Source organism: Camelus bactrianus, chromosome 4, assembly GCF_048773025.1.
Source record: "Camelus bactrianus isolate YW-2024 breed Bactrian camel chromosome 4, ASM4877302v1, whole genome shotgun sequence".
NCBI classification, from domain to species: Eukaryota; Metazoa; Chordata; class Mammalia; order Artiodactyla; family Camelidae; genus Camelus; species Camelus bactrianus.
The window spans coordinates 45,269,647-45,285,439 of NC_133542.1; the positions used below are offsets into that span (position 1 = coordinate 45,269,647).

At 50.6% G+C, this 15,793-nt stretch overlaps 1 protein-coding gene, 1 non-coding gene and 1 pseudogene across 2 annotated transcripts; 1 reads left to right on the top strand and 2 right to left on the bottom strand.

Annotated features, from left to right (window-relative positions):
• Positions 1-15,793, bottom strand: part of LOC123616264 (ras and EF-hand domain-containing protein-like) — a 218,416-nt pseudogene that overhangs the window by 182,521 nt on the left and 20,102 nt on the right.
• LOC123616304 (U6 spliceosomal RNA) lies at positions 956-1,062 on the bottom strand. Its single transcript, XR_006724292.1, has one exon. It is a non-coding gene; the product is annotated as a U6 spliceosomal RNA (small nuclear RNA).
• Positions 6,919-14,666, top strand: DNAJB5 (DnaJ heat shock protein family (Hsp40) member B5). Its single transcript, XM_010952802.3, has 4 exons — positions 6,919-7,100; positions 9,447-9,691; positions 12,538-13,139; positions 13,257-14,666. Exons 1-4 carry the CDS (start codon positions 6,919-6,921, stop codon positions 13,488-13,490), a joined length of 1,263 nt encoding a protein of 420 aa, XP_010951104.1. The 3' UTR covers positions 13,491-14,666.

Below are 15,793 nucleotides of genomic sequence, written 5' to 3' on the forward strand. Positions count from 1 at the left end.
TTCAGTGCCCATGTTCTTAACCACTATATTGTGCTGCCTGTCAAAGTACACCTCAAGGAAACAGCTGCTGTGTGGTCCAGCACCTCTCTTCTCCCCCAGAAATAGACATACACAGGTAGCCAGGCCTATAGCCATGTCACAGGATTTCTTATCACCTACACAACTCACCCTTTTCACTCACAGACTCCCATATCCCTCCTCCTTGGAGTTTTCCCATGGAGGTTCATCAGGCTCAGAAACAGCTTAATAACATCTTGCACATCCCTTCTTCTCTCCAAGCTCAGTGAAGCCAAGAATTGGGACAGGAAAAAGGTATAAAAACTGGACATCTGTGGATCTTAATGATGAGGAGGGTTTCCCCACCTTCATCTGGGGAGTCCTGACTGGAACTTCAGACCCTCCCAGCACTGTTCCTCCTACCAGCTGCCACTTGTTCCCAGGGCTGACTGAAGCCTTGATTCCACAAAAAATTCCACCCACCCTGACTTTCCCTAGAAATAAAGAGGAATGCACTTGAGCCACAGCAGGATAGTGGTTGCTAAACATGGAATAATTATGTTCTCTCTCCTACCGCACCCAAAGGGTTGCTTGGAGTTTGACATTGCTAAACCTCAGTTTCCTCATCTGGAAAACAGTTCCTGTTTTGTCTGCCTCCTGGGTTGAAAATTGAGTGAGGAGAGAACAAGTTTGGTAAGAGGGAAGAGCTTTATACACTGTAAGGCCCTGAGTGAGCAGCAAGAATTTCTGGCCCCATCTGAAGGCTGTGTGTGTATCATCTTCCACCCACCCACAGTCCCAGGCATAGCTGGGGGTGCTGCCAATGGCCTCTGTCCACAGTGCTGAAGTCACAGCCAAGCCAGCTAAGGATCTTCAGTCCCTCTTTTTTTTTTTTTTTTTGTAATATACTAATTTATTAACATATACATTCACTTTACATTATATTTTAATATTCATCAAAAATATGGAACACTTCACAGATTTGCATGTCATCCTTGCACAGAAGCCATGCTAATCTTCTCTGTAATGTTCCAATTTTAGAATATGTGCTGCTAAAATGAGCAGTTTAGTCCCTTCTTGTCCCACCTTCAAGTAAGCATCAAACACAGAGATGTCCAAGCCCAAAAACTGCCCTAAAACTCAGAAGACACTGCCAAAATGTTTTTTATTTCATTAATTTCAAATATCTTTGTTTTTTAAAATAAATAATAACACTCCTTTCAAAATCATAACAGGTACAAATGGGCAAGATGTGACTTAGCACGTCAGGGAGAACGAAGGATGTAGTTTTCACTTGGTGTGAAAAAAAAAAAAGTTGATGTAACCTGAGGCTACATGGAAAGAAGTGCAGGGTCAGAGGAGGGAGGCGGGCTGGCTTGTTTGTACACTGCACCAGCACTCCTGGAAAAAGCTAATCAGAGCCAGGCATCACAAACTGAAACCTAGCCAGAGGAACATGGTCTTAGTGGCTGGAATTGAACAAGGCAGAAGAAGAACACATGAAGGCCTGAGGGGTGTTCATCCTGGTGAGGAGCAGACTTAAGGGATGCAGATGGCTGATATCTGGCAGATGGGACCAATGAGGTCGATGTGACCTCAAGGATAGAGCTAAGACCAAAGGTGGGGGAGTGACACAACATTGTAAACTGACTATACTTCAATAAAAATATATATTTTTTTTAAAAAGGTGGGGAGAGGCAGATTTCTGCTCAATAGGACCAAAAGATAACTGAATACAAGGGAAGGTAGTGAAGCTATGTGAGTATATGACAGAAATGTGGAGTTGAGGGTGGGATGCCTTCCCAGGTATCCAGTCCTCCTGAGACATGCAATGCCAGTAAGTGGTTAAGCACCTTCTTGAGCAGCCCCAGCCTTGAGGCCCGCTGAACTGGAGAGAGATCCATGCTTGTACAGACCCACATGATCCCAAAACATGAGCATCACTGGGTTGAGAACCTTAATTTCTTTAGTTCAACCTCTTAGACCAATTGCTGTGCCTTCAGCTCTGGGTCCTGACCAGAGAGAAAAGATCCAAGATCTCAATCTGCCTATTATCTCCATCCCAGGTGGGCTCTGTGAAGTGTGCCTTTAGAACCTGATGTTGCACGCCCTCTTCTGGTCATTTCTAGTACTGTCCTCTCACCCCAAGGCAAGGGGAAAAAAAAACCTTTGCACTTTTATGGTACTGGCCAGTATAGGTTCAGAACATGAAGGGAGATGCCAGGCAAGTACCACAGAGTTAGATCACTGGTCAGTGATCAGTGGTCAATCAGTGTACAGGATCAGAATAGACTCTGTGCCTGAGTTCAAGTATCAGTATCAAGATTAGGGCTTATCTGTGTCTAGGAGAACTTAGGCTGAGGCTGGGTGTGGGGGAACTGTCTGGTCCAGGAGTAACACCAAGGTCAGTGTCTCAGGCTGAGGCCAAAATTGGGGCTCAGTGTGGGACTGAATTTAGGGCTCAAGTGTCAGCATGAAGTATGTAACCAGGTAATATGCTAAGAGTCTGACCACAGGAAGGAGTCAGTCTGCATCCAAGGTAACAGGGTCAACATAGTATTCGTATACCAGGTGGAAGCACCAGGTAATAAGCACCAACCTTTGGAGAAGTCAAGAAGAGATACTGCCAGAGGAGAAGTATAAGAGTTGAGGGACAGAATAAGGTAGTCACTAACTTCTAAGGGCCTCCCAACTTTAAACATGGTAATAGCCAAGCTAGAGCCCCCTTTCTCCTCAGAAGGTGAATCTCAATATTCTAGTTCCTATTAAATATCTTCCTATTAAAACCCCCACCAACTCTAGTACTGCGACATACAAATTACAGGTAAAATTTGGGGACAGGAGAGGTCCAAGGGCCAGTCTTGTCACTGCAGAAAGCTGGCAGCTATGGAGGTAGGCCTTCCTCCCAGGATTCTGTTTCTACTGGCAACAGGGCCTGGCAGCCACCCACACCCAGATCTTAGCAACCCTGGGAGCCCCTGGCAACTGCTGCCATGGTGACAAGACAAAGAACTGAAAACAGGGTTGGGGGAGCACTTCCTCTGGAGCCTTTAGGGTATGTGCAAGATAGGGCTCCCCCTCCCATACACAGTCTGGGAGGGAACATGTGCTCCTGTCTAAACACCTCCTCACTGTCACCCACTCCCGCCCCGCCCCCGGGTTCCGGTTCCCTCAGGGTGAGGAAATGAGGGACACCTAGGGTTGTGACGTCTCCGCTGGGACGGAGGGTGAGTGGGGGCGTTTGGAACTGATACAATCACAGATGCATTCATACACCAGCAGACACGGTGTCAGCATATCAACAGCCATAAAGACACACTTCATCCACTCTTTATCATGTAGGCACAGGCCTACACAGTTATTTAATCACATATGTACATTAGCACAAAATCACATACCTACAGCAAATAACACAGAATCACGCATGCTACCACACAAAAGTAATTACACAAATAAATACACTCTCACAAATTGTATCACAGATACAACAGTACAAATAATTGCCAAACATTTACAGATGAACTCACACACCCAGATATCTGTGAACATACAGAGTAAGTTAACTTTCTTAAGCATTAACAACATGCCAAGCTCAGAACTAGGTGCATTACATGTGTTACCTTAATTAACCCTCACAACAACCCTATAAGGTACCGGTGTTGTTTATCCCCAATTTTCAAAGGAGGAAATGAGCACACATGTGGCAAGTAACCTCACAAGGTGAACAGTCTGCCTCCAGAGCCTACATTCTTACACCCTATGCCACACTATGTACCCTGGTTCCTTACACACACATCTGATTCCCAGAGCTATGGGACACAGGACAGCAACTGCAAACTCGGCAAACAACAGTCTGAAGGCACAGCCCTGTGCCCTTGAAGGTCTAAGCCTACACTTTAGCATTAGCAGGGACCAGGTAAAGGCCGGTGACTAAACTCAGCCTCCATGTTGGCACAGGCAAAGCTGGAGGAGGCAAAATAGACAGAACTGGAATAGGAAGAAGCAGAGCATTCACAGCCCAGGCCCCCATGAGTCTGGAGGTGGGGGAGTGAGAGCCCCCAGATATAAGGAGTGAGTACCAGTCCTAAGCCCCCTCATCCTCCCTTTCCCACCTCCATATCACCTATTCTGTTCTCTCATCACTCCACTTCCCTTCCCTTCCCCATTCCTCCTCACTCCATCTCTCTGTCCCATCCTTTTGCTACTCACCCCATCTCCCCTCCCTTCTATTCTGCTCCCCACTTCCCCTTCCCTTCTCATCTCCCACTACCTTCCACCAAATCTCCCCTCATCCCACCTCCCCTCCACTCCCCATCTCCCTCCTACCTCTTGTGATCCCTCTCACCCCACCTCTCCTCTCTATATCCCCTACCCCATCTTGCCCCCCTCCTCTCCATCCTCCTCTTACCACACTTCCTTCACACCTCACACCCCTTTACACCTGGGATCCCCATAGTGAGTATTAGAAAGAAAGCAGGTAAGGGAGGATATGTAGACCTGACCTCAGGATCCCTAGACCTTTCTCCTGCTCTGCTCTGCTCTGCTCTGCTCTGTGGCCTAGGAACTGATGCTCTCCAAGCCTGTTTCCAGCTCTATTCAGTTTGAACGACCACATGGGTGTTCAAACTGTCTCTGGGAAACCTCATAGAAAGAAAGGTATGTGAGAGCTTCTGCTCTGGCCCTTCCTTTGTCCTCAAACCTCCCCCCAAGAACTCCTCCCCCTCTTCACCCCCAGATTACCTCCTCCCTACCCCCGCTTCTTCTAGCACAGATGGGCCGGGGAGACAGTGACGTGGGCGCCAGGCACCGTGTCTGCTCAAGCGTCGGCTTCCGCTGGCGACCGCCTCCGCAGCCCTGCTTGCTCTGAACATCGGGGACACTGGGGCTGAGATTTAATGGGGGTGGGGAGGTACTGAGATAGGAGATTCTGAAGGTGTTAAGGAGATCATGTGGAGCTGAGATGAAGGATTAAAGCGGCGACTAGGATAGGGGAGTTCATGGGAGTAAAGGATTAAAAATAGGATAAGACAGAGGATCATGGGGAAAGACAGGAGATCATATAGGGCTAAGAAGAGGGGATAGTAAAAGGGGGCTAAAACGTGGGAACTCAAAGGGGAAGAAGGATGAAAGATTATAGGTAGAACTTTAATAGGGACTGTGGGGGTTGCTGAGAAGGGGCTGCTCATGGAGAAGCAGGGATGAGGGGATTATACAGAGGATGAAAAGGAGACTCAGAAAAGGAATTATGGAGGTGCTAAACCTTTGGAGAACAACGGGTTACAAAGAGACAGGAAGGTACTTAACTCTGCACGTCTACCCGGGTCTGTTTTGATATCCAGTTAGGTCACATCAGGTCAACTCCGGGTCAAGATAAGGTAAAGCTCATTCAGGTCAGGGAGAGGTTAGTTCACAATTCAATGGAAGGCAGGTAAGAAGGGGTGACCATTTGATCCTGGCCCAGGGACTACACCTCCCAGAGTGCACTATCCTCTCCCCTACCCTCCTAAATGAAGAAAGTAAAGAATGCCCAGAGTCACCGCAAACTGGTAGGTGCAGTTTTCCTTTAAGGCTGTCTTTGACGTTGCACGGGTTCCAGAAGGTTCTCCCAGGATTCGAGCAGTGGCCAGTACGCCCCACCTTCTCAAACCAGAGATTGGACTAAAATAGTTGTCCCCCGACTCGGGTCTGAGCCCCACAGACCAACCAATAAAATCAAAGGGCGCGTGGAATTACCTCCCTCTGTCCCTTTCACCAGTGACACGACGAGATAGCGAAGAGGTGTGGTTGACTGATCCCAGAATGCACCAATCAGACCCACACCAATCACTGCCCAGAATGTGTGCGCGTGTGGCCGGGTGACAGGGGCGGAGAATGGGCGGCTATCACAGAGCCACTCGTTGAAAGCTGTCCAATTAAAGCAGAGGCTGAGCTGAGTGACGAGCAGACGGCGCAATGGGCATCGCGGAGGCGGAGCCGTGGGGGCGGGTTCCCGGGCCCGCTGTCTGCCGCCGGCGGGCAGGCGACTCCTGTCCCGAGTGGAGGCGGCGGAGCCGGAGTCGGGGGAGGGGGCAGCGGCTGTCTGACGGACCGCGGCGGTGCCCGCAGCTCCTCACTGGTGAGGGCGTCGATCCAGGACTTTGGGGTCCCAGGAGCGGGGGCGTCACGAAGCCAGGGGTCCTGGTGTCTGGGGGTTGGGACACTGAAGGCCCATCGGCTCTTCTGCTGTGGGGGTGTGGGGACTCGGGGTCTGCAATGTGTTCGATGTCCGCGACCCTCTTACGGCGGGTGGGGGGCAGCCGGCATCTGAGCCCGGGGAGGGTCAGGCTGGGTTGCATTGGGTTCCGCGGGGCGGAGGCGTTTCTGAGCCGGCCCTGCCAGTCAGTGCCGGTGACATCACCGACCACCCTCCCCCGCCCGAACCCCCTCCCCTCTCTTCCCTTCCTCTCCTCGCCGCGCCTTTTGTCCCGGCGAGCTCTCCCCCTCCCCGCCCCGCCCCACCCATCTGCGAGGGAGGAGACTCCCCGTCAGTGACTTCATTGAGTAGGTTCTTGGGGATTGGGGTCTGGTCCTCCCCGGAGAGGCAAGAGGAACTCACTGCCTCTTAGGCCCTCACAGACAATCACACCCGCCACAGGTACACACGCTGCCACTCACAAGCATACACTCTTCGCACTGCCAGCCTTACTGTCACACTGCCATACAGCCATTCACAATCAGCCAGACAATCCTTCACCTGAGAGCAGGTGGCCGCTGGACCCTATCCTTTCATTCTCCACACCTGGGGATCAGGTTCAGCTCCTGCTGCACCGGACAGGCCTTGCTGGGCAAGCGCCTCCGAGAACCTGAGGAGGTGGCTTCCAGAGCTGCAGCTTTCCGAGCAGGCTCCAGTGGAGCAATCAGAGGTGAGGGGCTGGGCTGGGCATGTTTAAGCGCACAGTGCTCTCCTGCCCATCCGCAGCAGCACCCCCACTACAGGCCCGAGGAGCTTTCCGGAGCTTCCCACACTTCTGGGGAGAAGACTTCTTAGCCAGCTTGATGTTTAAAATTCAGCTGGAGCCCTTAAAACTTCGAGCGTGGACGCTGAATGGGTTTGTAAAGTTTCGGTAAGTCCCTCTGGAGAAGGGCACTCATACCTGTAACAAGTCAAATTCTCCATGTCACATCCCCCTCCATTGTCTACCTACTTCCTCCATCTCATCCTCATCTCATCTCCAATTACATGTAAGAACTATCTTCTACCCTACCCTTACATTTGAATGAATTGCACCCCTCATCATTCATTTCCCATACCAAATCTTTCAGGCATCCATTTTCCACAAACATCTCCTCTAGTATTTCAACTCTCTACATCTCTCTCTTTAAACACACTGGTAACTCATCTGCCACCTCAGCCATTTCCATTTGTCGTCCTTCATCCCCCTCTATCAGTACTTCATTTTCTGTATCAACCATCCCCCTCCCTGTACCAGTCCCCCTTGCCATTTCTCATTCTTCCTTCCTGCCTCTACATTAACATCCTCTTCATTCTTCTCCATCAAAGGCAGTGCCATGCCATGGGGCTCCTTTGTCATTCCAACACGTGGCCTGTGGGTAGGAGAGGGAGGGAGGGAGGAAAGAAGGAGGAAAAAGGCAATTCTTGAAGGAGCTTGCCCTGTGTCTGTGGAGGCAAGAGAATTATAGGTCTAGAAGAACTAGCAGGTGGGTGCCAGGAAGGAAGCTGGCTGGATGAAGAGGTAATGCAGGGATAGCGAGAGGAGGGCGAGAACACTGGCAAACTGTTCCACTTGCCCTCAGCCTAAAAGCTGCTATAGTTCTCTAACGGCACCCTCTTGGTGTGCTAGGGTTTCAGGGGAAAGAAGGTGTGGGCCGAGGCAGAGATGGCAGACCACCCCCAGTGCCCTCTCAGAGGGCTTTTACTGCTGCTTCCGAAAATGGCTGCCCTCCCCCAGATGCTCTTTCTTCTCTGCCTCCCCCATCCCCAGCCTCCCCCACCAGGCGTGACATGCTGATAGGGAGAAAAGGGGGAGTACCCGCCTTAATGGAGCCTTCTCTTCGTCAAAGTGAGGTGACTCCCAGAATCATGAGTCAACCCAGCCACCTGCAACAGGCTCTGTGGGGGCAGGAGCTAGGGCAGTTATCACTGCCTACCTGGGGCCTTGAGGCCTCCTCTTACCCATTACAGCCCTCACTCCTGTCAGAAAACCCTGTACACTTCTCTGAAGCAGTCAGAGGCAGAAAAGCAGTTCTCAGCTGTGGCTACCAGCCCAGGACATTGCTAGAAAGACTCTGGTTCCCTGGACTTTGACAGGGGTTGGCCAAGGCTCAGAAAGGTTGGAGAATGGCTTCTGGCCATTCCCCCAAATAGCTCTAGCTACAGGAAAGTCCCCTTCCCTCCACAGAGAATTTGGTGGAGGTAGATTAGAGTGAAAGAATTAGAGACCTGTGTTTCTTCCCCATATAAATAACAAATGCTCCTACACCCAAAATGGAAGGAACCATCAGAGGTCTATGGGCCTGGCACTGGACTAGATTCTAAACCATGGGGCAGGTGAGAGGGAGGGACTGGTAGAGAAGGCATTAAGGAAATGGTAGTTAGTGCCCAATTGTCTCCTAACAACTAAGGTTGAAAAAAGGATCTATCCCCAGGATGCTTTTGTTCACTAACACTGATGCTTAAGTGGCACAGATATATGTCTTCACACAGTTTTGTGTGTAGACACTGGGAAATGAGTAAAGGGAACTGTTGCCCTGGTTGGGGGAAGGACAGTGTCACCCTCCTGCTAATGAGGGCATTAGAAACAGCAGTTTCCAAAGGCTGTGAGTCACCCTTTAATCTGAATCACACGTGAGGTTTAGCATAGTCTGGGCAGTGGGGCAGGGGGGCCTGGGGTCTCCAATAGCAGACAGGAATCCAAGCACCCACACTCTGACTCAGCCTGGCTGACCAAGGCAGCTGGCTGAAGACCCAGGCTTATCCCTAGTCCTGGGCCACTGCCCCAGCCTTAAGCCTGGGCACCATGCCTGAGGCATGGCGTAGGAGACCATGATGCCCAGGTGACCTCACCCACTATGTTGATCTTCGCCAGCTTCTGTGCATGAGTCTATCAGTCCATCGTGCTACCTCACTCAGCAAGGCTCTTGGGTGTCCTCGGTCTGGCCCAGGGATCTGGGCCTTAGAATAGCCCCAAGAAGTGGGCCACAGCCCCCAGCTTCTTATTGGGAAAACCCAAGAACTAAGGAAAGAATCACAGAATACTAGAATGTCAGAGCTGGAAGAGATCATCTAGTCTAAAACTTTCATTTTACTGATGGGGAGACAGAGGCCCACAGAACAGGTATGACCTGCTGAAAGTTACACAGTGAGTCATTTAGGAATTGCAGGATCATCAGGAACAGGACTGGAGTACAAGGAATTAGGGGCATCAAGGATTGGCCCTGGTTTCTTTCAGAAACAAGGAGACCAGTGCCGGTCCAGTGGCTGTGATGGGAAAGGATTACTACAAGATTCTTGGAATCCCATCGGGAGCCAACGAGGATGAAATCAAGAAAGCCTATCGGAAGATGGCTTTGAAGTACCACCCAGACAAGAACAAAGAGCCCAATGCGGAGGAGAAGTTTAAGGAGATTGCGGAGGCCTATGATGTGCTGAGTGACCCTAAGAAACGGGGCCTGTATGACCAGTATGGGGAGGAAGGTAAGAGGGCAGAGCTCCAGCCTGTCCTGGATTCCTGTCCTTGTCTGGGGTCCTGGGTGACCCAGTTCTCAAAGCAGAGAACTGGAGACTGAGGAGGGGTGAGGGAGGCAAGTGTTCCCAGTACTGACATCCAGAGGAGAGAAGAGACTACCCACGACCCAGCCTCAACTCACCATACCTCTCCCTGTCTCTTTCTGCCCCTCTCCCTCCTCAAGTTCAGGCCTTAAAGAAGCTAGAGCCAGAGGCCTTCCCCGCCCTTCTTTCCCTCCCATCCTTATTAGTCCTGCCTGGAGTCTCTGCTGCTTCATTGGCTGATGGGGAAGGTTAGGAAAGGGAGTGTGTGGCTCTCTGAGGACAGAACATTTACAATCATCAGCGTGAAAGTTTGGCCCTTAAGCAACCAGGGAATTAACCACTGGAGCTCTGAGCTAGAGATGGTTGTCCCCTTTCCTGCCCACTTCAGGCCAGCAGAACAGAGGTATAGAGTTTCGTCCGACTCCCTGAGGAAGTGGCAGGGATCCAAGAATGGAAGGGGAACTGCTGTTGGCATCTTGCCCCCTCCCTGGGGTAGCTGGTGGCCACGCACAGGGTGGCAGGAAAAGCCCAAATAAAGCCTCTGAGAGGGCAGCTCCTCCCAGCACATCCCACGGGCATGATGTAGCTGCTAATTCTGGGCTTGCCCCTCAGGCCTGCCTGCCACCCGCCAGCCACAAGCACCTGTCAGGCTATATTAAGAGACACTGTCACAGCTGAGGACTCTCCTTACCGGGAAGAACTGTCCCTCCTCCCCAACGGCATCTACCTTTCTTCCACATTCTCCTCCTCATTCTTCCCATTCTGGCCTCAAAATTAGATGAGCTAATGATACATACTGTATATGATACAGAGTAAGTGCTCAAAAGAATGTTCTTTTCCTCTCCTCTTCCTTGCTTGGTGTTCCATGCCCCTATACTCTGTGCACCCCAGTCCTCCCAACCCCCTCTTCTTATTCTCCGTGCCACTAGTTCCTTCCATTTTTCCTCCTCACCTACTAGACTTGCCAATTCCCAGATTCATCAGGCATCTGCTGGAATCCCCAGCACTCTCCAGCTAAGAAATATTTCTCCCTGGGGTGGAGGGAGGGGAGGGACAGCAGTGGGGAAGAGAGAAGCAGTGCAGACACAATGCCACCATGTGACCTGTCTAGGAATTGCACTCATTCCTCTGCTAGGCCTCACTTTTGTTTAGGAAAAAAGTCAGAGCTGGGAGACCTCCCCTTTCTGCATGACCGAACCTAAGTGAAGGGCAAAGCTCAGCCCCTACTCAGCCCTTAGATCCAGGCACTGGTTCTAATGCAGATCTAGATTCCAGGAGGGTTCCTGAGGATGCAGCACAACCTTAAGGAGACATCCAGGGCCTGGGAAGGGAGAGGCAGCCTTGGAAATGCGGGTTATATTTCTGTCTGCCCTGCCCCCTCCCCAGTAGCCAGCCAGAACAGTTGTGCACATAAACTCTGTGTGCAGCCCTGGCTGGAGACAAGTTGTTCCCAGCTTGAAAAGGGGTAGTGGTAGTACAGCAGAATCCCTGCAGAGAAATTACCCCCTCCTGTCATCATCAGTCCAACCTCCCTCTCTCACTGAGCTCTGCCAAGCTTCTTGAACTCATCTAATAATCAGACCCTCAATAGAAGGAAAGAACAGACCTTGAGTCTTAGGGGAGGGGTGAAGAGGCAGCTGCCACAAGTCTCTGAATTGCTTGCCACTTGGCCTCTCTAATGAAACCCAAATCTCCTCTTGTGGTCCCAGCAAATAAGATGCTAATTTGGGCTCAGGCTTCCACAGCCAATGAAATTCTAGATAAAGGCCTCAAAGAGAAGAATACCCGCCCCTAGCCTGGGCCTCACTCTGAGTCTAAATATTCTAGATCATTTCTCAGTGTTAACCCCTTCCCTCATTCCTCCCCACCCCCACTTCCCACTAGTCCCATCACCTCCACTGCCATCCCACATGAAGACTGCCTCCAGGAATCTGAGCCCCTTAGATAGAACCTGATTCCAGAGAGAGCAGCTGGGGCCACCACCTGCAATGTGCCAGCTCAGTCATGTTGCTCTGACATTAGGTATGGGGTGTGGGGCTTGGTGCTATATAACTTCAAGGAGCTCCATTCCCATTTTGGTCTATGTCTGTCCAGTGTATGAATGGCACCCCTTGGAGTTGTGAAACACTGTGAGCCCCGATTGTGGGAATAAAGCATTTGAAAACTTTTTGGAAAGAAATAGCTCCCCTCCAAGCTAATGATCTTTCCTGCTTTTCAGGGCCCTCCTGATTTGGGTAGGAGCCAGAGAAAGAGGAAACCATGCTAGAAGTAGAGTAAGAGTAGACTTCCTCTTCGACTGTATCCCTACCTTATTTGGGACAGGTCATTTACTAGCACCCTGTACGGTCAAATTCTATCTGACTGCCTCTTGCCCTGTCTGTGGAGATAAGCAAAGATCTGAGAGCCAGGTATGACTTGTAATGTGACCCCAGGCCAGCCACTCAAGGCTTTGTGAAACATCTTTTGGTCACAGGTATATGGTTACAGGACTGAAAATCACATTCTCCAAGTCTTCCAGTCTTAGCTTTTCCACCAATTGGGTAACTCAGCCTCTTTGAACCTCAAGATGTTCCTTATTATTAAACATATAATTAAGAATAGGAATTAATCTTGCCAGAGATTTTTCTTAGTCTCTTAGGCCAGTTCTCTCTGTGGGAGTTAAAAGGATGCTTCTTTCTCTAGGCCCATGAACCAGGAGCTAGGGGGCAAGGGGAGGAGACAGGAGTGGGGCTGAGACCAGCCACTCTGTCGCTAACTTCTCCTCCCTCCAGGTCTGAAGACCGGCGGTGGTTCGTCAGGTGGCTCCAGTGGCTCCTTTCACTACACCTTTCATGGGGACCCCCACGCGACCTTTGCCTCCTTCTTTGGAGGCTCCAACCCCTTCGATATCTTCTTTGCCAGCAGTCGCTCTACTCGACCCTTCAGTGGCTTTGACCCAGATGACATGGATGTGGATGAAGATGAGGACCCATTTGGCGCCTTCGGCAGATTTGGCTTCAATGGGCTGAGCAGGGGTCCAAGGCGAGCCCCAGAACCACTGTACCCTCGACGCAAGGTGCAGGACCCACCTGTGGTGCATGAGCTGAGGGTGTCCCTGGAGGAAATCTACCACGGCTCCACAAAACGCATGAAGATCACAAGGCGGCGCCTCAACCCTGATGGGCGAACTGTGCGCACTGAGGACAAGATCCTGCACATTGTCATCAAGCGTGGCTGGAAGGAAGGCACTAAGATCACTTTCCCCAAAGAGGGTGATGCCACACCAGACAACATCCCTGCCGACATCGTCTTTGTGCTCAAAGACAAGCCCCACGCACACTTCCGCCGAGATGGCACCAACGTGCTGTACAGTGCCCTGATCAGCCTCAAGGAGGTAAGGCCTGGATCAGAGTGTATTGGGTGGGGGTGATGGGGACATTCTCCACTTTAACTTTTCTTCCCTTCCCAATCACTCTAGCCTACCTTTTTCTCACTGTCTCATTTTCCCCAGGCACTGTGTGGCTGCACTGTAAACATTCCCACCATTGATGGCCGAGTGATCCCTTTGCCCTGCAATGATGTCATCAAGCCAGGCACCGTGAAGAGACTCCGTGGGGAGGGCCTTCCCTTCCCCAAGGTGCCCACCCAGCGGGGAGATCTCATTGTCGAGTTCAAAGTTCGCTTCCCAGATAGATTAACACCACAGACGCGACAGATCCTTAAGCAGCACCTACCGTGTTCCTAGGCTCTGCCCCAACCAACCCAGAGTCTACCACAGCAATACCCCCCACACTCAACCCATCCAATGTGCACCCAGCTTGATGTCCACAGGACACTGGCAACTTTTTCTAAAGTGCAAAAAAGAAAAAAGAAAAAAAGCCACTGGTTATCAGGAAAAATGTTCCTGCCCCTGATCCCTTTCAGAACTGGGCTGCCTTGGGGGAGAGGGAGGGAGGTGGGGAGAGCTAGCCCAGGCCAGGGGTCAATTTTGAATCTAGTTCCCACTCCAGTGGCTGGAGAATGACCTGAGTGTTACTTGAAGATATAGAGATCCCTTGTCCACGCCTGTAAATAGCATGTCCTCCTTCCCCTCTCAGCTTTGCTAATACCTCTTTTTTCCCTTCCCTTCAGCTTCCTCCTATCGGGGAAAGGGGAGAGAAGATAAAAAGGACACTGCTTTCCCACCCCAGTCCCACCCCCCACGTCCACAGTGTCAAGGTTATCACACACATATTCATGCACACAAAGCACACACTTAGAGCTATGTGTGCCTCTACGGGGTTGAGATAGGAAGGGAAGGTCGTAACCCATGAACTGGGCCATTGAGCACGAGACACTTTTCATTTGGGGGCATGGAGGTGAATGGGGCCCTCAGCAGCCTGTCTGACAGCTCCTCTGCCCAGACCCTGCAGAGCTGGAAGTTCTGTCCTCTCTGCTACTCTCAGGAGTATGCAAAGGTAGGGAAGGGGAAGAGGGCCTGCCGTATTAAGGCTAAAAGATGGAGGGCAGGGTCCATCTCCCAGCCTTCATCAGGAAGTGAAAGGGCTTTGGGGTCAGGTGGCAGCTATTCCCTACAAAGAGATTCAAGGTCACAGGTTTCTCCCCACACCTCTGAACTCAGGGCCTAGCCACCCCTAAACTTCCAAATCCCATTTTTGTGATATATGAAGCTCTTATTTCTTACCCTTCATGGAGGCTGCGTGGGGAATTTCTAGTCCTTTGATGCCTGTGTGACCCCACCCCACAGTTTATAAAGGTCAAATAGTGAAAGAGCTAGGGTACGACTACTTCAGCCAGGTTCTGGGGTGGGGTTTTTAGGTTTTCCCACTTTGACAAGCCCCTGAATGTTTTTATAGTAGTTTTTTTGTATTTTTTTGTAATGACAGTATTATGGAAAAAAAAATAAAGTATTTTAAAAATACGGCATCTGAGCAGAAACAACAAAACTGTGATGGGGCGGATGTGTAATGCCACTGTCAACCTCCCTCCTGAGCCTTGCTCACCTTTGAGAAGCCCAGGCGGGTCCTCAATATAAGATGAAGCTGATTCCTTCCTTCCTCTAAGCCCAGATTCCCAGGATTTCCAAAATGTATACCTAAAACACAGCAAAAACAGAAGATATCACTCAGCTATTACAAGGAACAAAAATATTTGGAAAGAATAAATACCCTAGGTTATGAGAAATAGAGACCATCTTCTTCAAAGGATGTGCTAGCATGAGAACCAACAGATTTTTCTCTACATGGACTGTAATTTTCCTTTGAGAAAAATTTTCCTCCTAGGAAGGGGTGGAGGACTTTCTGGGTGACTAGAAGGGACACATTCCCAAAGACAGAGCCTGAGGCAGTGGAGAGAGCGGCTAGAGGTACCTGGCATCCTTGGCCCACATTGGGTGGGAACTTGCTGAAGACACAGGCTTCCTGGGGAGCATGAACACTATTGCTAATACTTAAACCTAAATTTTCCAGGTGTGTCTGTCCAGGTCTTTGAGTTGTCTGTTCCAGCTGAGACAACTCTGGTCCTTAGCACCTGTGTGCTGACTGCATGATGCACTTGTCACCTTCCTTGGATCTGGGTAGGGAGGAGCCCTGTAGTTACATGACTGCCCATCTGCAGGCTCTGCATGGACCTGGACTTCCTCCTGGTGCTGACTTCCTCCCAAATGCTTTTCCAGGATCAGACCCATGACGGCCATGCACTCCTGAACTTCAGTGTCCCCAGTGTTATGAAGACAACTCTGCCTTCACCTGTGCCTGGGCTCCACACAGAGGCTGAAAAGGTCTAGGCTTTTAACAGGGATCTTCCTGCCCTTGCCTTTTCCTGGGACGATAGCAGTGAAAAAAGCTCATTCTTTTATTGAAGGTACTTTTGGGTGGAGCCTGTTCCTTCCAGTACGGAAACTAAGGGGTTTCTGTTCACAAGGATGTCTGCTAATCTCCCAGCCTGGGCAGGGAGATCCCTAATCCCGCATCCCCTACTCAGTGCTTCCCTGTTGCAGGTCTAGGGTTGTCCCTCTCTTCACTTGGGGCTAAATTCTTGTCCTGGCTC